The 23,993-nt window shown below is 43.8% G+C and overlaps 1 protein-coding gene across 4 annotated transcripts in view; it reads left to right on the plus strand.

The window, feature by feature from the left end:
* RABGAP1L (RAB GTPase activating protein 1 like) overlaps positions 1–23,993 on the plus strand; it is a 328,801-nt gene that overhangs the window by 275,540 nt on the left and 29,268 nt on the right. The window contains exon 1 of one of the 4 annotated variants that reach the window (XM_040406737.1): positions 7,774–9,737. The exons of 2 other annotated variants lie outside the window; for them this stretch is intronic. In XM_040406737.1, the coding sequence (XP_040262671.1) occupies positions 9,627–9,737 (111 nt within the window). In that variant the 5' untranslated portion in view covers positions 7,774–9,626. Of the gene's footprint in view, positions 1–7,773; positions 9,738–23,993 lie in introns of those variants that run through there. One more of the 4 variants, XM_040406734.1, reaches the window with a different exon arrangement.

Here is a 23,993-nt window from a genome sequence, read left to right on the forward strand (position 1 = left end):
CCATACGTTCTGTGTTGTTAGGATATTAAACCTGAATCTCTTTACATGCAGATTGCTCCAAGGACCAAGAGTCAGTGACGCTTATTTGCATGGATGCAGATTAGCGGACGCATACAGTAATTGTCTATGGCTGCTTTTTTTAATCAGTCGAAACCCAAGCAGCAGGAATCCTGTAATACAGGAGACTCTGTACTGCAGCTTTTCATCAGTGGGGGTCAATAGATATGTAAATGATTTCTACAGATGTAAAAGTAAAAATCCCTGGACCTTTATGCCACTGGTTTCAGCTACACCCCACCTTGAAACTAGGTTTGGGGTAGAGAATGAAGCTGTGTGGATGGCAGATCACCATAAGCCCGACATCTTTAGGGTAAGTTCACATGTAACAGGTTTCCTCAAATCCACAGGATGCTGCTGTAAATTTTGCAGACAGAAATTTGCACCAAAATTGTGGATGAATTTTTTTTTTTAAACATATACAGTGGATATAAAAAGCCTTCACACCCCTGTTACAATGTCAGGTTTCTGTGATGTAAAAAATATGAGACAAAGATAAATCATTTCAGAACTTTTTCCACCTTTAATGTGACCTATAAACTGTACAACTCAAGTGAAAAACAAACTGAAATCTTTTAGGTAGAGGGAAGAAAAAAATATAAAAATAAAATATGGTTGCATAAGTGTGCACACCCTTAAACTAATACTTTGTTGAAGCACCTTTTGATTTTATTACAGCACTCAGTCTTTTTGGGTAGGAGTCTATCAGCATGGCACATTTTGACTTGGCAAGATTTGCCCACTCTTCTTTGCAAAAATACTCCAAATCTGTCAGATTGCGAGGGCATCTCCTGGGCACAGCCCTCTTCAGATCACCCCACAGATCTTCAATCGGATTCAGGTCTGGGCTCTGGCTGGGCCATTCCAAAACTTTAATCTTCTTCTGGTGAAGCCATTCCTTTGTTCATTTGGATGTATGCTTTGGGTCGTTGTCATGCTGAAAGATGAAGTTCCTCTTCATGTTCAGCTTTCTAGCAGAAGCCTGAAGGTTTTGTGCCAATATTGACTGGTATTTGGAACTGTTCATAATTCCCTCTATCTTAACTAAGGCCCCAGTTCCAGCTGAAGAAAAACAGCCCCTTGGCATGATGCTGCCACCACCATGCTTCACTGTGGTTATGGTGTTCTTTTGGTGATGTGCAGTGTTATTTTTGCGCCAAACATATCTTTTGGAATTATGGCCAAAAAGTTCCACCTTGGTTTCATCAGACCATAACACCTTTTCCCACATGCTTTTGGGAGACTTCAGATGTGTTTGTGCAAAATGTAGCCTGGCTTGTATGTTTTTCTTCGTAAGAAACAGCTTTCGTCTTGCCCCTCTACCCCATAGCCCAGACATATGAAGAATACGGGAGATTGTTGTCACATGTACCACACAGCCAGTATTTGCCAGATATTCCTGCAGCTCCTTTAATGTTGCTGTAGGCCTCTTGGTCGCCTCCCAGACCAGTTTTCTTCTCGTCTTTTCATCCATTTTGGAGGGACGTCCAGTTCTTGGTAATGTCACTGTTGTGCCATATGTTCTCCACTTGATGATGACGGTCTTCACTGTGTCCCATGGTATATCTAATGCCTTGGAAATTCTTCTGTACCCTTCTCCGTACTGATACCTTCTAACAATGAGATCCCTCTGATGCTTTGGAAGCTCTCTGTGGACCATGGCTTCTGCTGTGGGATGCGACTAAGAAAATTTCAGGAAAGACCAACTAGAGCAGCTGAACTTTTTGGGGGTTAATCGGAGGCACTTTAAATGATGGCAGGTGTATGCTGACTCCTATTTAACAGGATTGTGAATGTGATTGCTTAATTCTAAACACAGCTACATCCCCAGTTATAAGAGGGTGTGCACACTTATGCAACCACATTATTTTAGGTTTTTTTTGTTCCCTCCACCTAAAAGATTTCAGTTTGTTTTTTAATTGAGTTGTACAGTTTATAGGTCACATTAAAGGTGGAAAAAGCTCTGAAATGATTTATCTTTGTCTCATTTTTTTACAGCACAGAAACCTGACATTTTAACAGGGGCATGTAGACTTTTTATATCCACTGTACTTACCTTGCCACCCTGGTCCCCGATGGTCTTTGTTTTCTGGACTTCCAAAATGGCATGTTGTGTCAACACAGGACCACTGCAGCCAGTCAAAGGCTGCAGTGGTCACGTTTCAATGGGTCGTTGCAGGAGGCCTGGAAACACCAGAAATCAGGCAGGCGTCATCATGGGAGTCTGAAGGAATTGTAACATGGAATATTTGTGAAGCAAATGCATTGCACTTGAACTAACCCTTCCATGTAGGAGCTGTAAGGCCGTAGTGTTTTGCACAGCAGAGAACTGCCCAAAAAACTGCATCCATTTACCCCGACTTGTCACAGATTCTGAGCAAGTAAAAAATTATTATTTTTTAAACGTGCTTCATCTGTACTTGCTGAGAAGCCACTGCAGTTTCGTGGCCATGACCACTCTGCAGCCACTACAAGGGGATACATCCTAAGACCGCATTCCCACGCTCATGTCGGTAGCGATATCCGTGATCAGTGGATCATCCGTGAAGGATCCGTGTTTGATCCATGTGTCTGTTTTTTATCCTCCCTGTGTCATCCATATTCCACGGACACTGCTTAGCTGAAAATTAATTCCCAGATCGTCTTGTAGCAATGATCCGTGAAACACGGATGCCACAATGCGTATGTGGTTCACTGATGTCTGTAAGGCCCCATGCTACAAATAGGCCCAGCAATATAAGGCCCCATTCACACATCCGTAGCGTGTTTTGCGAATCCACGGTTGCGTGGATCCGCAAAACACGGACACCGGCAATGTGCGTTCCGCATTTTGGGGACCGCACATCACCGGCACTAATAGAATATGCCTATTGCGGACAAGAATAGGACATGTTCTATTTTTTTGGGGAAGGGAATTGCGGACCCGGAAGTGCAGGTCCGCAATTCCGTATCCGGGCAGCACATCGTGCGGCCCCATAGAAATGAATGGGTCCGCAATTCCGTTCCGCAAATTGCGGACGTGTGAATGGGCCCTAAATCACCCAAAAGATCACATTTTGAAACGCCTCCCGGAGGAAACCATTCTCCAGCCGTCCCCTAGAGGGCAGAGCTGTACAGTCTCCTGTATGTTTAGACCAGACACGATACGGCTGAAGATTCATTACAAAAAGGTGACCAGATCATTGAGGCCAAGTATTAGCTTGTACTTTACCTCCGTCACATGGCTATTATTATTATTAATTCCATGGCGCTGTACATCAAGAGGGGGTTATACATACATAATGTAAAAAATACAAATGCGATAAACATGAAACTATTAGACTGGCACAGAGGGGGAGCGGACCCTGCCCGCGAGAGCTTACAATCTATTGAGTATTTTCAGGTTTCTGTTCAGCTACTCAGACCACGTGATGCTGCATCGTGAGAGCGCTCTTGGAGATTTCAATATCAAAGAAACGTTGATGTGTAAAAAAAAAAATAATTATTACTTTCATGTTCCTTCTTATGGATATCAGTACGATTTGAACTCATTAGCATTTCCAAAGGCAATTTGTATCACACTGTCTGCGGGTACCAGGTTCCCTTTCATATCCTCCTCTGTATGTGGCTGCGTTAGGTATAGTGGTTTCATAGTGCCGCGTTCTCCTTTGTCCGCCTGCACACCTGGACCGTTATCTTGTCTCGTCTCGTGTATTTTTATGATTGAAGGGATAATCACAGTGATAGCCACAGAGCGAAGCGGAAGCCGACTTTATATAAAGAACGGAGAACCACGTAGTCTACTGTATCAGCCCGAACTGACTACAAACAGAAGGTTGATGTGGACGTTAAACAGGTTGTCGGACCATAAAAATTAATAGGTAAAAAAAAAAAGTAGTTTTCAGCCTCACTGCTCCTGTTCCTATGCTTCCCAAGTCCCCGCCAGTCTCTACTTTCTAGTCCTTCCAGACTCCTGAAGTGTGACCGCTCAGCCAATCGGGTCCACAATGGTGACCAATCCTGGTGAGAGATTGGCTGGGTGGTAACGGTGGGCGCAATAGCATAAAATAGTGGGCTTCCTTACGGAAACCCAGCAGTCCACCATTTATAGTCAGTGGGATCTCACGTCATTCCGGTGTTCTGCCCCTTGACGATGCAGAAGAGAAATATATGGCGCTAATGTGAACAAACTTTTAGGGTCAATGAGCCAGAATTCTGGGTTGGAATGCACCAAAAAAAAATACCGGTGCAAATGTGTTACACAACATTTCTTATCTGTTTTAGACACTTTTTTTTTGCTTTGCTAGACACTTAAAAAATATCTAGAATTAGGGTTGTGACTCTTCTTTCTTTTTTTTGGCAAAATGTGCAAGTTATTTGGGGAAAAATACTGGTCCAAAGTAAATTATCCAAGTGATGGTGTAAAGAAGAGAAAAGAGTCTAACTTGTGCCGAGGTGTGCCAGATCTTTCCAACAGCATGATACGTTTGGCACATTTTTATCCTACCTCCTATAGGTTTGGGTAATCTTTATTTGAAGGGATTTTACGGGCTTCATATATTGATGACCTATCTTCAGGAGAGGTCATCGGTATCTGATCGGTGGGGGTTGGACTCCTGGTAAATATCACACCGATCAGCTAATTGAAGAGGCCAGCCTCTTCCTAGGTCGATAAAATCACGTACATCGGTCACATGGCCTAGACTCAGCCCAGCCCAGGTTAAAGGGGCTGATTCGTGCATGGCAAGGGCTTTTTCAGCAGATCCGGGGATGTACCGGGTCTCTGAATGGGAATGCTAGGTGGAGGCTTCCGCCTAGCAGTGAACCCAGTTACGTCACCGGCACTAATAGGCGGGCTTTAGCGCTGCCTAGCCTGTAAAACAGCCTAGGGCACCAATAAAGCCTGCCCATTAGTGCCAGTGACGTCACCGGGTTCACTGCTAGGTGTATATTTCTGAAATGATTGATTCCTCCTGATGGACGCGTGTTCCATCTGCCGTAATGGATCCGTACGTTTTCTCCGGCTATTACCGATTTTAAAGCTGTAGTTATAGCATTTAATCAGATGCCTTATGAGAAAATGAAACAATTTTCGATGGTAGCAAGTATCACAGTCAGGGCCAGTGTATGAAGAGGTAGGAAGACTGTCCCGCACAAAATCTTATTTCCACCAGTATTTGATTCATTTCATCTGCTCCTGTCCATACGCCCTGTGAACTGTGCCATCTAGAAGCCGGAACCTCTTTGGCTTCAAACCCTACTAAGGCCTCTTTACAGACCGCTCAAGCGTCTATTGACTTTAATGTGTATATTCACACCCTAGTGGTTTTCCACGGGCACTGGGTCTGTGGTGACACCATGGAAGTATGCCCTTTTTGTCCATGACTACAGATTCCTCACGCACATTTTAGTCTTTGGGACTATGAAGACCACGGATGCCATCCGTGTTTGGTTTGTCGTTTTCACGGATTATGGATACTAATTGTCATCATAGCAAGGTCCATGAAAACGGATGACACACGGACTACAAACCATGGATGAAACATGGATGGATCACGGACAGTGTCACGGATGAAACACGGACCGTGCCATCATGGACATACCATGGAGATGGGTGTGTGAATGAGGCCTCACATGAATTTGGAATGTTTTACAAAAATATGTGCAGAACCGGTTGTCCCCACTTTACCCGAAGCTATACACCCAGGCCGCATATTTTGGATTTTTTGCTATTTTTCTTTAGATGCCAAGGCTTTGCTTCCACTGGCATGGTGGATTTAGTTTATAATGATCTGAATGGCGACCAGCGGACCCCATTATGGCGTCTGTCAGGATTCCGTCAAGGTTTCTGTCGTTTTTAGGGCAAGAATAGTGCTGCAAGCCACAAAGAAACCCCTGGCAGAATGTCAAGGCACAACACTGCATTCCTTTTTGCTGAAACCCTAAGCTTTTCATTCATTCATTTCAAGTTCTTCCCAAAATTTCACCTGTAGACAGCTTTTCAGTTGCTGTTCTCAGTGTTAGGCCTCATGCACACGACCGTTGTGTGCTTTGCGGATCCGTTTGCGTAACTGCACGGACAGCCATTGATATAACTGCCTATTCTTGTCCGCAAAACGGACAAGAATAGGACAGGTTATATATTTTTTGCGGACCACGGAACGGAGCAACGGAGTGCTGTCTGCATTTTTTGCGGCCCCATTGAAGTGAATGGTTCCGCATCCAAGCCACAAAAACTGCGGCTCGGATGCGGACCAATACAACGGCCTTGTGCATGAGGCCTTAGAACGTAAAATATCTGACGCCACTCCTGTGAAAGTTCACATTTTGTGCCCCAGATATAACGTTTATTTTTCAATAAATATCTGTGCAATGATTGTTATACAGCGCACATTTCTGCACATTTGTTTTTCCACTGAATCATGCATACGTTTTTCCATATCAAATTATGAGATAAATATTGTGGCTGCTCCTTGGAAGCTGTATTACTGGAGTATTACTGGAGTATTGCTTCTGAGGTGAAATATTGTGCTTCAGCGAGTCCAAGATACCATAATGTGTTCTGTACAAGCATACAGGAGTGGCTTCATGTTGTGGGTGCCTCATGTGTTTGAGCGAGATAGATATTAGATAGATGGATGGATAGATAGATGATTATTACTGTAGATAGATATTAGATAGATAGATGATTATTACCGTAGATAGATATTAGATGGATGGATATAGACAGATATTAGATGGATAGATATTAGATAATTATTACCGTAGATAGATATTAGATGGATAGATATTAGATATATGGATAGATATTAGATAGATGGATGGATATAGACAGATATTAGATGGATAGATGATTATTACCGTAGATAGATATTAGATGGATAGATATTAGATATATGGATGGATAGATATTAGATAGATAATTATTACCGTAGATAGATATTAGATATATTAGATGGATAGATATTAGATAGATAATTATTACTGTAGATAGATATTAAATATATGGATGGATAGATGATTATTACCGTAGATAGATATTAGATGGATAGATATTAGATATATGGATAGATATTAGATAGATGGATGGATATTAGATAGATGGATGGATATTAGATAGATGGATGGATATAGACAGATATTAGAGGGATAGATGATTATTACCGTAGATAGATATTAGATGGATAGATATTAGATATATTAGATGGATAGATATTAGATAGATAATTATTACTGTAGATAGATATTAGATGGATAGACAGAGATAAAGAGGGATAGATACGGATAGATGTGGGAGGTAGATATAGAGAAAGCTCGATAGATAGACATGAGATGGATAGATAGCAGATAGATATGGGAGATAACTCTGTATTATATCTTATTATTTCTCTCTTGCTATGTGCTTTTCTTATTCAGACAGATGAAACCGTTCTGATCTGTATAAACCTCTTCCATCTCGTCTCACGCACTTTACCGTCCTGGAGCTTCACATTTTAAACTAAACCTCGGCGCCGTCTTCTTTCCTATTCCCTGCACAATATTACACAGCCATCCTAGACTGCCATCACCTGACTTCTGTAATATTTCACCTCTGACCCCCCCCCCCCCCTCCTTCCTCTTTTTCTTTTTTTTGCGAGCTGTAGCTTTAAGGAAATGGTGATCAGTATCAGTACGTGCTTCTCTCCCCTCCCCCAGCCCTTGGTCACAGAATGCCATTTTTTTCTATCATTAACCAAGCCGAGGGCTTATAACATGCCGCTGGTCCTGCTGGTTTGTGAGGACCGTGTACCCAGCTGCTCGCTGCTGGGCATCACCCTGACAGGCCGAGGGGAATAGTAGGAGGCAACGTCTCCTGCAACAGGTGCCATGCTGCCGGTGTGCATCTCATGAACAGCCAGGCTCTGCAAGAGGGATTGCGCCGCGAGCATCATCTTTCCAAGGGCTCGGAGACAGGATTTTCCCATTTTCCTAGCCCTGCTGGCAGTGACGGAACCTCACGTCTTGTGGGAGGGAGCAGCCTCTCCCAATGAGATAGGGACAGCAGACAGGTGCTTTGTGCTTTCGCTACATCCTGGTTACACCGCACGTCTTAGCCCGAACGCTGCCCTCGCTGCTTGTCCCTAAACAGTCGGAGAGGATCTCCGCGCAGTCTTGTCAAGGGCGAGGCAGCAGCTCCAGCTGGAAACCAGCACCCGACCAGTTAACGCTCTAATCTCCAGGATGTCATCAAATATTTCATTTTCAGCCTATTAAATGCCTCCGTGTTATCGGTATGGCAACAGAGTATCTTCCTGTTCTCTGCCTGCACAAACTATGGAGATTACCGCCACCGACGCTGCTGCTGCTACACTGTACATTATCATCCTTGCTGCCTTTTTAGCAGCCCATTGAAATGCAAACGATCATCATGCCTCTGTGCAAATATTGGACCTGATCTCCAGGAAAACGCCTTCGGAGGAAACCACAAGAAGGATGAACGTGCAGAGAAAGTGAAAATGTCATCCTGTTTGTACTGCAAACTAAGGAAACCTCAGAGTTTTGTAGCTGTTTGGTAGAAGAGGGGACCTAAAGGAACGTTGATGTCCACCTTCTCCTCCTTCTTTGAACTCATCGATCTTACGGACCCATCACATTCTGACCAGCAGTGCTGCGAAAGTTTTTTTTTTATCCAACAAATTTCAAAAAAATTGATGCATTTATTGTTCCATTTTTGGGGGAAATGCAACTAATTTTTGTATTGTATGCATTGGGTTTGTGTTTCGATCATTTCGGACAAATTTTGGATTTTATGCATTAGTTTATGTTTCAGTCATCTCGGACAAATTTTTTGATTGTATGAGTTAGTTTGTGTTTTAAAAATCTCAGACAAATTTTTTGATTGTATGCGTCAGTTTGTGTTTTAATCATCTCGGACAAATTTTGAATTGTGCGCATTAGTTTGTGTTTCGATCATCTCAGATGTCGAGTGGCAATGACCTGTTGATTGTTTGCTTTGCATATACTCTTAGTATCTTGGTCCACCTTGTTTTCCTTAGAATGAAAATTCTGCGCAAAGAACAAGCTGATGTAGCAATCCCAGGCTTTCCAGACATTTTTTGAATATTTTCACGGTCTTAAGCTCCCTCCTTCACTAATACTCCTCAGCCTTGAAGAGACTGATTCATGCCTTGTGGTATAATTGTGTGTTGGTTACTGCTATCACCCCATAGTCATCCTGTAACACATGACACCAGTGCGACTGACTTCTACCCTCAAGACTTTCCATTCAGATGAGAATATTCTTCCTCCACTTGAAAACCTGAAACTGAGGACCCTCAAGCCATTAAAGGTCTTGTAGACAATACACGGTCTGTGAATGGGATCCAGGTAACGGTGTCTCCTCCCAGAAACCCACCTGCTCATTCACTGCAGAAGTGAAACTCCACTTTACTGAAAGCTCAATTTTGTTAAACCGGACTCCTCCCCTACGTTAGGACCTATAAAGCCAAGTAAGGAAAGGGGGTGTTATTATTGTGACCCTCACTGACAAGCAGGTGGAATCTCCTCGCAAGTGTCCTAGGACATCCCTCCCTTTAACTGGAGTCGCCAAGATGATGGAAGAAATCTCCATTTCAATGGCCTATGATGCACACATCTTCAGCCAACTCTCGGATGAGGACATCTTGGCACAGCTAGTGGAGATGAGTAAGCCTAAACCTGTGGTAAGTTGGACTGATGGGTGGAAATTTGGGAATATTTGGGAGTCTTTATTGTCCAGTCTCGGAAAGTGACAGGTCATGTCTCAATAGATGGAAAAAGAAATGTAAACTTTAGTAATGGAGAATTTAGGTTTTGCATTTTGTATGCGTTTATGATGTATAGTTGACAATCATACAATATTTAGTTATTTTTTTAAATTCTATACATGGTTTCTTTAGTTGAGATGCAGAGTATTAGGTCGGTATAAATTAGAGCGTCCTCAGAAGACACTAATCCTAAAGTCTCTTTTTGTGCAACCTATTGCTCTCTGTAAACAGCCATGGCTTGAGAGGCGATCTCTGTGTTCTTCAATGGTATTGCTGCACTTTTATAAGCGCATTTGACCTTTAAGGCTACCTGCACACGTTGCGGATTCTTTGGCGGAAAACCCGCAGTGTAATAAAGTACCAGCAAAGTGCATGCAATCAGACAAATCTCATGTATCATCGTGTAGCTTTTTCGTTCCATGCGGAAATTGACTTGCTCTTTTTAATGCAAGGTTGAGATCTGCAGAAAAAACCACACCAAAAACTGCAAGTAAATCATGCGGTTTTGGGTGCGGATTTGTGTGGAAACATCACCACTAAATAACACCCAGATTTTCTGTTTTTGAAACACGCTCCCATGTGCATGTACCCCAAGGCCTGGTTCACACAATTTATACTGTGGATTTCACCATTTGCAATGGAGAGGGTGAATCTTTTCCTTGGCAAAAAATACATGTAAGGCCTCATGCACACGGCCGTTGGGCAGCCGTGGCCGTATTGCCCCCCGCAAACGGCGGGTCAGCAATCCACAGCCGCCGGCGTGTGCACTTTGCATCACGGATGCGGACCCATTCACTTGAATGGGTCCGCAATTCCAGAGATGCGGAACAGAGTCATGGAACAGAACACCGGAAGCACTACGGAGTGCTTCCGTGGTGTTTATTTCCGTTGTTCCACACCGCAAATAAATATGACATATTTTTTTGCGGTGCGGACAAACCTTGGACCCATTCAAGTTGAATGGGTCCGGCCCGCTGTACGGATGGTGCCCGTGCATTGGGGACCGCAATTGCGGTCCCCAATGCACGGAACGGCCGTGTGCATGAGGCCTAATACTTTTTATTTTTTTTTATGTTTTGTTTAGTTTTTTTGCTGGAGCATATTTTTCCTCTGTATCTTTAGTCATGTTTGAACATGGCCTAAGGCTACTTTCACACTAGCGTTTTTCTTTTCCGGCATATAGTTCCGTCACAGGGGCTCTGTACCGGAAAAGAACTGATCAGGCATATCCCCATGCCTGAATGGAGAGTAATCCGTTCAGGATGTCTTCAGTTCAGTCGTTTTGACTGATTAGGCAAAAATGAAAACCGTAGCATGCTACGGTTTTATCTCTGGCGAAAAAAACTGAAGACTTGCCTGAATGCAGGATCCGGCATTTTTTTCCATAGGAATGTATTAGTGCTGGATACGGCATTTAAAATACAGGAATGCTGGATCCGTCCTTCCGGTCTGCGCATGCGCAGACCTTTAAAAGTGAGAAAAAAAAATAAATACCGAATCCGTTTTGCCTTATGACACCGGAAAAACGGATCCGGTATTGCAATGCATTTTTCTGACTGATCAGGCATTTTTCAGACTGATCAGGATCCTGATCAGTCTGAAAAATGCCTGATCAGTCAGAAAAAATGACATGCGTTTGCATTCAGGCAACGTAACTGCCTGCCGGAATCAAACAACGCAAGTGTGAAAGTACCCTAAGGCTCCATGCACACGAACGTTTTTTGTTTCCGTCATTCATTTCAATGTGCTGTCCGCATTAGTATGTCCGTTCTGTAGCCCCGCAAAAAAAAAAATAGAACATGTACTATTCTTGTCCGTTTTAGGCATTGTTACAATGGATCCGCAGAAAAAAAAACTAATGGCATACAAATGTCATCCGTTTTTATTTTTTTGGCGGATCCGCAATTTGCAGACCGCAAAACGCATACGGTCATGTGCATGTAGCCTAAATCTGTTTTATAACAAAAGATATAATGGTAAATTGTAAAACTGAAACTACTACACAGACATAACCTCATATCAGTTTCCGTATATGTCCGAACGCTTAAAAGGCTTTAGATCATGGAAGACTTGATACAAACTGTTGTTCTATGTTATCAGCCACTTCATTCCTCCACGTTATTTAGTGGGATCAGCTGATAGGTTGTAGACTACAGTAATAACACAGCCCTAGTGTTTTCTGTTCTGCTAAGCTCCGAAAACGTTTTGCACACATATGTTTGGATGTTGTATATGAGTCAATGTATGATACAGATTTGGTAGTCCTTCAGCTTGGGTCATGGACCGAGGGGGATGAAAAAATAATGACTGATATCTCCAGAGTTTATCAGGAGCCCTTATAATTCATCTTAGTTTACAATCCTTGGCTTCATGGTCGGCCATTCATTTCAGGGACAGCTCCAGGCTTTATAGATCTGTCCCTGGAAATGTCCTTGTATGCCTTCCCAACAGGAACATGAGTTGTCGGGGTGCTGCCACACGTCGCGGCACTGCTCCTTTTTGGATGCGGCTAAAGAACGCGTTTTTGCAGTGAAATATCTGCATTTGTGTTTCCTTTCCTTCCAGCAAAGGGAAATAAATCTAACGACCCGCAGCAAAACTGAACGGCATTAATTACAAAATTGAGTTACAGTAATCTAATTTAAAGGGGTGTTCCACTTTTTCCGTATTGTTGACCTACCCTGAGGACAGGTCATCAGTATTAGATCTGCAGGGATTCACAACGTGTTGCAGCACCCGTGAATGGAGGCATTTGGGGATCAACTTATATCAACATGAAGCTTCGTGTCTTCATTCAATTCTCTGTGAGTGACGTCCCCTATGGGTGCCATGAAATGGAACCGATGCAGGTTGTCATTTTGTAGCCTCCAGTAAGGAATTGTAACGCGAGTCAGTAAGATGCTTTAAAGCTTGAGCAAAATCTTGCATGATTCAAGGTAGTATTGCTGACTTTAGACACCTGTAACATGGATGTGTGGTATTGCAGATGCCTCTCCAGTAGCAGGTGACATACCTAGCTGAGGCACTGGGTCAACGTGTCTACTAAGGCTATGCTGACATCATGTTTTGCATATGCTTGGGGAAAACTCCATGCATGTACGCCATGGGGATCCTAATATCAACATGTGCTTGTGTTTTTAGTTGGAGCATGAATGAGAAAAACCTGTCCCACCACAATGCCGAGTGTCCACTGGGCGTTCCCTAACAGTTATGTGTCCTCTGCAGGGAACACTCCCAACATCTCCCCTCTGCTCTTCAGTGACGCCTCGATGGGCTTCCTGGATGGATACTGGAGCACTGGGTTAGGGAGCCCAGGCCACTTCACTTTTAGGGAGCGCCCAGTGGGCACTTGGCATTCGGTAAAACAGCTTTCTCTTAGTCATGCTCCTACTAAGAACATCCACATAGATAATGTTTAACTTTGTTTCCAGGTCACTTATCTAGTGCTTTCAGCAGTTTTGCTGGGTCAGAACTGCTGGCAGATTCACTTGAATAATCCTTTCTGCCAGCAGAGGTCATCACTGGATGGATGGATAGATAGATAGATATTAGATAGATAGATAGATAGATAGATAGATAGATAGATAGATAGATAGATAGATAGCAGAGGGTTTTTACCATGATGATTATTTATATATATATACACAATGGTCCCTGTTTGGAGCTGTAAACATCTGTATGCAGCTCCCTCTACTGGTGGCTGCAAGTAAACACAATGTTACCATTTCACACAGTCATTGTGGCCCGGGGAGCTGTTCCGTGCCGCACCCCTCTGACTATGGGCCCCATAACATTGGTGTGATCTGCTTCTTTGGTATCTGTGACGCTGTCTTTTTTTACTTCATAATATTTATTGAAGTGACAATAGTTTCTGCTAATAAGGGAGAGCATGCATGGGGCAGTCTAATATAAAGTCAGTATTCAGGAGAGGGTCAGCTGCAGGCAGTTTGCTCCTCTCCCCTATTAGACTCATTCATGCTGCTCGTATAGGCAGTAGTGGATAATAGATATATATCAAGAAATAGATAAGGGGGGTGGGCTGTTAGTGCATTTGCTTAATTTTACATTTGTTTTATTATTTCGGGAAGAAGGAAACTCTAGTAGACAAAGGGTCGTCAGACGATGGAGTAGGTATCCAGCAGAATGGAATATTGGGCTACTTGGCATAGATGAGGAATACTCAACAAGGAGTATTCCATATGACTGATGCTTTATGATAGAGCAGCATAGGGAAGTGTAAGCATCCCGGTGGTGATGTATGTGATGCTACAAGTTATCTTTCTATAACCCACAAATCACTAGTACATATGACTCCACCATTGTCCTCTTCTATGAGGTAGCTAAAAATTATGTTCCCCAAATGAACCTGTCCTAAAAAGACCCCATTTGGGCATCCTGACCCTGTTAGTGGGAGGACTAGACAGCTCCCTGAAGGAGCGAAAAATGTCCTGCCTCTTTATGTTAAAGGGTATCTGTCAGCAGTTTTGTACCTATGACACCGGCTGACCTGTTACATGTGCGCTTGGTAGCTGAGGGCATCTGTGTTGGTCCCATGTTCATATGTGCCCACATCGCTGAGAAAAATGAGTTTTTAATATATGCAAAGGAGCCTATAGGAGCAACAGGGGCGTTGACATTACACCTAGAGGCTCTGCTCTCTCTGCAACTACCGCACCCTCTGCACTTTGACAGAGCCAAGCAGGGTAAACGTGATCACACCTGGCCCTGCCAATCAAAGTGCAGAGGTTACAGCAGTTGCAGAGAGAGCAGAGCCTCTAGGTGTAATGTCAACACCCCCGTTGCTCCCAGAGCCTCCTTTGCATATATTAAAAACTAAATTTTTCTCAGCAATGCGGGCACATATGACCTGGGCATCAGCTTTTGATCCTAAATCATGGATTCATTTAGTGGGTTCCATGGGCCCCCTGACAGCTTCTGTCTCTTTCATTGCAGTGACTTTAGTCCCTCTCACAGTTACAAGAATAGAAATATTTTTAGCTTTGAAAAGTTAGGTAATTTTCTGCCATACAGATAAGACCATAGTTTTTGCAAATCTCGAGGTTCAGTGTTCAGACGTGTTGAGGTAATTCCCCGGCCATATTTCCCCGTGTCTTGCTGCTGCAGCTGTGTATTAGGCCTATTGCACACGGACGTTTTTTTTTCCCCGTTTACTGGCCGTTTTTTGCGTTCCGTATACGGTCCGTATATGGAACCATTCATTTCAATGGTTCCGCAAAAAAAACGGAATGTACTCCGTATGCATTCCGTTTCCGTATTTCCGTTTTTCCGTTCCGTTTTAACATAGAACATGTCCTATTATTGCCCGCAAATCACAGTCCGTGACTCCATTCAAGTCAATGGGTCCGCAAAAAAACAGAACACATACGGAAATGCATCCGTATGTCTTCCGTTTCCGTTCCCTTTTTTGCTGAACCATCTATTGAAAATGTTATGCCCAGCCCAATTTTATCTATGTAATTACTGTATACTGTATATGCCATACGGAAAAACGGAACGGAAAAACCGAACAGAAACGGAAACACAACGGAAACAAAAAACGGAACAACGGATCCGTGAAAAACGGATCGCAAAACACTGAAAAAGCCATACGGTCGTGTGCAATAGGCCTTAGGATAGTGGCCGTGTGGTCCTGTGTCTGTGGAACATCGCACTCAGCTTACCTTAGTCTCCACTATTGTAAACTTTTTGTGCCATTATTGTATTGTGAATTTTTAATTTTTCCAGAATTAGGGCTCATGCACACGACCGTATATATTTTGCAGCATGCAGAACACGGATCCGCAAAAAATATGGATGACGTCTGTGTGCATTCCATATTTTGCGGAACGGAACAGCTGGCCCCTAATAGCGGACAATAATAGGACATGTTCTATATTTTTTTTTTTTTTTTTTTTGCGGACCCGTTGAAATTAATGGTTCCGCATACAGTCCACAAAAATAAAATAAAAAGAACGGACACGGATAGAAAATACGTTCGTGTGCATGAGGCCTTGTGTGTAGCAATAGTGGCTACAGCGCCATCTATTGGTTATGTATTCATAAAAAATAGCTTCATAACGTTAAGGGGTTGTCTGGTCTAGAAAAGTAATTTCCAAACATGATCAGGACCCTCATTTATTAGAGAGTGTCCTTGGAGAACCTGTCGTGTCCAGTTCATACACAGACAGCCTAGCGATTTCGGGGGTGCACGGTGTAATGCCTCGTTTCACCTGTGGTGGCGCAGCAGGGGAATTAAACACTTGCATAATTACTCACAGATCAATGCTGATTTACTCTGCCGTTTCCTCACCGATAATGGTGGCTCCCAACTTGAGGGAATAAAACTCGCTCCCTTTTATAGAAGAAACTGGCTCATCCAGGTTGGAGGAGTCAGACATGTTTGGCTGACAGAACTGGCCTGTGTGAATGCACCCTTAATGATCTCTAGATATCAGATGTCCGTCCAGTCACACCAGACTGACCAGTTACTCGTCTGTGAAGGACCTGAAACTTTTCCGTTACTCCTGAAAGTGAATGCAGAAGAACCAGTGAGCAGCATGGAGGCCGCAGACAATGTCGTTACATCTCCTACAATGCATTCAGACAAAGGACTTTTACCTGTGGTTTTCTAACCTCCAATTATGACAACTGTTGACTTGAAACACAAGGCACCAAAACCACATGGTACACAACCGGATTGTCGGGTGTGCAGCAAGCCTCTAATAATCCAGCATGTTCCAGGTTGTTGGATTATCCAGGCTATATATAGATCACTACGACACTCCAGCTGTGGTGCAACTACCACTCCCAGCATGCACACTTGCGTGTCTGTTTTCAGAACTCCAGTAGAAGAGCTGGAGTGCCAGAGGTTGCTGACCCCTGCTCTAGATGTTTTATAGAGAAGAAGCTGATTCTTATTGTATCTTTAGGCCTCATGCACACGAAGGTTGTTTGGGTCCGACCCAGACCCATTCACTTCAGTGTGTGCTGTCCACATCCGTACCTCTGTTCTGCTGCCCCGCAAAATAATAGAACATGTCCTATTCTTGTCATATCACAGACAAGGATAGGACTGGTCTATTGAGAGCCAGACCTTACGTTCTGTAAAATACGGAAAGCATATGGCCGTTGTCCGTGTTTTGCAGACCACAAAACACGGTACGGCCATGTGCATGAGACCTAAAGAGGAGCCTCTTCTGACATGTCTGTTGTAGTAACTACTTACATTCCCTATGTAATAACAATTCTGTAGCGTCTATTCTTATGGCTCTATGGTGTTCCATTCCTTTATTATTCCTGCTAGAAGTTTATGAATAAAGGTACAGCTGGGTGTTACCAGTTGGGGGAGTGTCCCTGCACAGTCTGACACCAGCAGCACTAATTGGACAGTTAGACACACCCGCTACTGGTAACGTCCAGCGGCACCTTTACTGCAGACAGCTGGCAATTTATTTAAAAACTTCTAGCAGGAATAATACAGGAATGGCACAACCGTGTTGCAGTCCCCTCCACAGTTTTCGTTTGCATCACGGTTGCCTTTGCAGGGTGAGAACCCAACTTTGGAAGGGTCCTTGGAGTTGATCACAGGGTTTCTTGCTGCTGGGACCTCAGTGAAGGGACCTAATAGCAAATTTCAGTTCCCATACAGCGCCCCCGCAGGAGGAAGTGAGGCATTACACAGTTCCCAATGAAATTGGCGAATGTCCTTCTCAAATGTCTTTCTCGAAAATGCTTTAAACCGTCGCTCATCTTATAAGGAAGATGTACGGTTTGATGAACCTGTATTCAGCTTTCATTTTCATGAACCTGTCAGAACAGAATATGATTATGACATTAAAGCTTTAATTGTGGGGAGGTTTTTTGCCCTACGTTTCCTGTCAGTTATAACACGAGAGGCAAGAATGAAACGATCAAAACCCCAACCCGTATTTTCACATAAATTGGTTACAAAAGTGGAGCTTTTCTATCTTCCTGTCTTCTTAGTTTTCGCTGGGTTTCATTTTATGTTATACTGTATATACTGTATATTCTATGTATATATTTCCCCAAAAACCTCCCATACTTTAAGAAAGGGAATCAGGATGGCGGTGAAACGTTTAAAGACTCCTTACTAGTCCTGTGGTCATTGCTCAGAGGTGGAATCCAATCAGAAAAACACATCCCGGCCCCATTGCAGCCTGCAGAAAAACCACTTCATATAATAGTACAGGGTGACTATACTCGGGGTCAGGCCCCATGCACACGAGCATATCTGATTGGTGGTTCTTGTGCTTTCCGCAAAATACAGATGCGGTCTGTGTGCTGCCCGCATATTATTCTTAATGGGTTCATGGATGCCGTGTGCTTTCCACATCACAAAAAGAATGGATATGCGGTTGCAGGCCGCACATGGGTGTTCTGTCCGCATCCTTTGCGGCTCCATTGAGATGAATGGGTCTGCAAAAAACTTGGATCGGATGCGGACTGAAACTACGGCCATATGCATAGGCCTATATACAGTACAGACCAAAAGTTTGGACACACCTTCTTATTCAAAGAGTTTTCTTTATTTTCATGACTATGAAGGCATCAAAACTATGAATTAACACATGTGGAATTATATACATAACAAACAAGTGTGAAACAACTGAAAATGTCATATTCTAGGTTCTTCAAAGTAGCCACCTTTTGCTTTGATTACTGCTTTGCACACTCTTGCCATTCTCTTGATGAGCTTCAAGAGGTATTCCCCTGAAATGGTTTTCACTTCACAGGTGTGCCCTGTCAGGTTTAATAGGTGGGATTTCTTGCCTTATAAATGGGGTTGGGACCATCAGTGGCGTTGAGGAGAAGTCAGGTGGATACACAGCTGATAGTCCTACTGAATAGGCTGTTAGAATTTGTATTATGGCAAGAAAAAAGCAGCTAAGTAAAGAAAAACGAGTGGCCATCATTACTTTAAGAAATGAAGGTCAGTCAGTCAGCCGAAAAATTGGGAAAACTTTGAAAGTAAGGGCTATTTGACCATGAAGGAGAGTGATGGGGTGCTGCGCCAGATGACCTGGCCTCCACAGTCACCGGACCTGAACCCAATCGAGATGGTTTGGGGTGAGCTGGACCGCAGAGTGAAGGCAAAAGGGCCAACAAGTGCTAAGCATCTCTGGGAACTCCTTCAAGACTGTTGAAAGACCATTTCAGGGGACTACCTCTTGAAGCTCATCAAGAGAATGCCAAGAGTGTGCAAAGAAGTAATCAAAGCAAAAGGTGGCTACTTTGAAGAACCTAGAATATGACATATTTTCAGTTGTTTCACACTTGTTTGTTATGTATATAATTCCACATGTGTTAATCCATAGTTTTGATGCCTTCATAGTCATGAAAATAAAGAAAACTCTTTGAATGAGAAGGTGTGTCCAAACTTTTGGTCTGTACTGTACCTATGTAATGCGTATGGCCACCTTTATACGTATGTAATGCCTATGGCCCCCTTTATACGTATGTAATGCCTATGGCCACCTTTATACGTATGTAATGCGTATGGCCCCCTTTAGACCTTACTGGTTATCTGTCGTGTATGTACAGCGAGGACATGTACAAGTTCAGTATGGGTGGAGGATGGGATTCAGAGTCATTTCCTCGCTTGAGCCCAACGAACCACAGTTTACCCCTGAATGCCGCCCATGCGATCACTGGATTCCATGGCACCACAATGGCAGCGCCAGCTGAAATCACCACAGCCCGGGTTATACCGTGCCCTGGACATCCGACATTCTGCCTGCAGAGATGGGTGAACCTGGCCTGTTGTATTGTTTGCGTCTGACACAATCTAAGGAAACGCTGTTGTCTCCGCGAGTACAGGAAACCTGCGTTACGTCAGTCATAACACCCGTTAGGAAAAAAAACTCACAACAAAGGAAAAAAAGTAAATGTGTAGCATCTGTCTTTCCTACACATCACCGGATATTCACGCTGCTTTGAAAATGTTATCTGAACGTTTTGCTCCCGCAGCAGAAATACTGGGGTGATTGTGAAGTAGGTGACGAAGAGTTAACCAGTTATACGATGCAGAAAATGTGCAGCACATAGAGCAGCTCGGGAAGTGCCCTGGTCCCACAGGTTGCTTTGGTAAATGAAGCTTGTGCCAGTCAATTACCCTAAGCTGTTCTATGTCACCGAGAGACAGCGAAACTGGTATGAGATGCCCTCTGCAATAGCCACGAGAGGGTAAATATTGGGGTGGGGGGAGGTGAAAGTTAAGGCTAGTCCTGTAGGGTCAGTAGAACTCGCTCTGCTGAACTTCCAAGATCGAGATACATGTGTAAACGGATACCGATCAGTCCTGGGACTACACAAACAAACAGGCTCTCGGTTACTTAGCAACGGAACTACTACTCCCAGTATGCTAATGTGACTTAACAGATTGTGGAGATGTGGTTGAAATAGTCGTAGCAGAGTTGAATGTGTCATTTGGGCACAGGTCCACACAATCATGCGCATGACTAAACAAAATTGAGCTCTGCTACATCTGTGCATCTAGTGCTCTTCTCTCTGGAGGCGTCATTGCAGGATAGACGAAGTTGGCGCTTGATGGACCCTAGTGAATTATAATGAGGTTCGTTTAAAAAGCCAAAGGAGGGACAACAGAAGCGGCACACCTCATTTTTCTAGACTAAGCCACAATTCTAACTTGTCCAATGGCAATTTATACAGTACATGCCCTATCCTGCCCAGTACCCCTTGTGCCCCCACACAGTAGTCATTCCCTCTTAGTGTCCCCTTCACAGTAGAATGTCCCCTTTGTGCCCACACAGTAGTTATGCCCTCTTACAGTAGTGCTACCCTCTTAGTACCCCTTACAGTAGTGCTGCCCCCCTTTGTGTCCCCTTTACTGTAGTACTGCCCCTTTAGTGCCCCCTTACAATAGCGGTGGCCCCTTAGTGCCCCCTTACAGTAGTGCTGCCCATTCAGTGCACCCCTTATAGTAGTGCTGGCCTCAGTGCCCCCCTTACAGTATTGCAGCCTCCTTAGTGCCCCCCTTACAATAGTTCTGCCCCTTAGTGCCCCCTTACAGTAGTGCTGGCCATTCAGTGCACCCCTTATAGTAGTGCTGGCCTCAGTGCCCCCCTTACAGTATTGCGGCCTATTTAGTGCCCCCTTACAATAGTGCTGCCCCTTAGTGTCCCCCTTACAATAGTTCTGCCCCTTATTGCCCCCTTAAACTGCTGCTGCCCTAATAAATTTAAAACAAGTAATACTCAGTAACTTGTCCTGTTCCCCCGATGATCAGAGCACATCATGCGCTCCCCAGCAGCAGGTGGGTTGGCATCACCACATTGTGCCCGCTGAGCTGGGCAGGAGAGCACTGGCCGGAGAATGATAGAGCAGGGAGCTGACAGCTCCCTGATTCACCATTGTATTCATCTGTAGGGAGCAGATACAGAGGATATCGGGATATGCCTCAGTCATCCTGTGACCACAGGACAGCCGCCGAAATCCGAGACTGTCCCACTGGCTCTTGGATGCTGGGAGTTGTAGTTTCACAACGGCTGGAGTACCAGAGGTTGCTGATTGCTGCCTTATGCCATACCCCGAGACTACAGGAATGATGATGTTGGGGTAGACACACCGTACTGTACAATACATGTTGCAGATGAGATCTGTGCACAATTGAGAGAAAGCTGCGGATTTTCTAATGTCAGTTCTGATGTGGATTTTCACGGCGGGGTTAACCCTTTGTAATGCATATGGTGAAATCTGCTGCAAACGCCCAGAAAAGTTTCCTCATAGGCATCTATGTAGAAAATGGTCTCTGTGCCATCTTTCTGGCATCATGGATATTAATGACATGTTATTACACGCAGATCAAAGCATATTACCTATACAAATTTGACCTCTATCGAGCTGACGTGTTCTGTATTTTCCTTTTTTTTTTTTTTTACACTGTAAATCGGGGACTACTGGATCACCCTGTCATGTTTTGCCTTTTCCCGGTGCAGCCTCCCCCATTGATCCGATAACACGGATGTAACTGTGTAACACTGAACATAATGAAATCTATTCGTTAGAATTCACCGATTCCCTTCAGGAAATAATAAAGGCAGAAAGTGCAATATTTCATTTTCCTCCTCTCTTTGGGCGATTATCTCATGGCATTAATCATATAAAGCAGCAGCAGCACAGCGTTTGCTGGGAGATTAAACCCAAGAGATTTATCCCGATGCTAAGCAGTAATGCTGTGTGTGGCGCTGCGTGGCTGGCACAGCTGTGAGTTCATGCCCGGGGTATATAGATACATGAACAGTATTTCCACCCGATTTCTCACGTGTGGCTCCACTGCTATGTGGAAACCCAAATAGATACACAAATGACTATGTGTGGTAACCATGTATATCTCCCCAAACGACCAAGACCACACTTAACGTACAAATACATTCTTTATTACATTATATAAAATTGGACAAGCAATAAATGGACAAGACGAATTACAACATGCAAAACCGTAAAGCGCTGTGGAGGATAATGGCCCTGCCGGACCCTCTACAGATTCCCCTTATTTACATCCCAACACATAACTCAGATCTAAGGTATCAACACCTTTTACAAATAATTCACCGTCGAGATGTGACCAGGCAGAAACAAAAGAAATAACTAAACGGAAAAAAAAACTAAAATGTGCAAGGAGAGAGTCAAATACACAGATGAAAACTGGACATATAACATACGGACCCAGAGTCCGGGGGAGACAACAACCCTGACGTAGGCTTCGCCTCGCTTTTTCTTGGGGTTGTTGGCTCCCCCGGACTCTGGGTCCGTATGTTATATGTCCAGTTTTCATCTGTGTATTTGACTCTCTCCTTGCACATTTTAGGTTTTTTTTTCGTTTAGTTATTTCTTTTGTTTCTGTCTGGTCATATCTCAACGGTGAATTATTTGTAAAAGGTGTTGATACCTTAGATCTGAGTTGTATTGACAAGGCATAGTGCCAAGTGGAGTCCTGTAGGACGCCAGTCACTGCTGTAGACGATATTGGGGGGGGGGGGGGGGGGGGGGATTTATCATAAGGGAAATGTTTATCAGCTTTGCAGGAGTCTGTGTTGCCGTCATTTGCACCAAATTTATCAAATCTTGCATGATGGTTGATAAACTTGGTGCATATTTCAGTCCAAGGGTATATGCACACAGCAGTGTAGTTTATGCAGGTCTTCTGCATGGACTTTCTCTGGGGTTCAGCACCAAATTTGCAGCAAAAGTTGAATTTTGACACCGATTTACCCCAGATCTGCACTGAAAATTGACACAAGCAATTGAATCGCTTCTGATTTCAAACTCCACACCGCAGGACAGTTTCCACACCGTGTAGATTTTGAAAATCTCATCTACTAAGCTGATACTGTAGCAGACTGCAGCTTTTCAGCACAAAAATCCACATGTAATATACACTGTGCGCATATTCCCTTGACGTACAGTCACGCGGCACAGCGGTGGTCATCTTGCGGGCAGTTATATTGTGGCTGCATCAGGATCGAACTAATTAGGACAGAATTGTTTATTGGGTGTGCATTGTTAATGGCTGCGTGGTAACCCACGGAACCGTGCGGCCATTACCAATGAACACTGAAACTACCTGCTCCTGCTTCAAGGGGTTGTCACTTCAGCAAGTGGCATTTATCATGTAGAGGAAGTTAATACAAGCCACTTACTAATGTATTGTGATTGTCCATATTGCTTCCTTTGCTGGCTGGATTAATTTTTCCATCACGTTATACACTGTTTGTTTCCATGGTTATGACCACCCTGCAGTCCAGCACGGTGGTCGTGCTTGCACACTATAGGAAATAGCACTAGCCTATGTGCGCTCCCATGGTCCCGGCCACCAGAGAGGCCGGCGCTTTTTCCTATAGCGTGCAAGCACGACCACCACTGATGGATTGCAGGGTGGTTGTAACCATGGAAACGAGCAGCGTATAATGTGATGGAAAAATGAATCCAGCCAGTAAAAGGAGGCAATATGGACAATCACAATACATTAGTAAGTGCCTTGTATTACCTTCCTCTATATGATAAATGCCACTTACTGAAGTGAGACAACCCCTTTAATTTGACGGCATTGCGGCTTGTACAGCTGCACAGCACTTGGCTGTAAAGCAGCCGAATCCCAACTTCATCATGGCTGACACGTCTGTCTTGAGATGT

The sequence above is a fragment of the Bufo bufo genome, chromosome 9, assembly GCF_905171765.1.
Source record: "Bufo bufo chromosome 9, aBufBuf1.1, whole genome shotgun sequence".
NCBI lineage: Eukaryota > Metazoa > Chordata > Amphibia > Anura > Bufonidae > Bufo > Bufo bufo.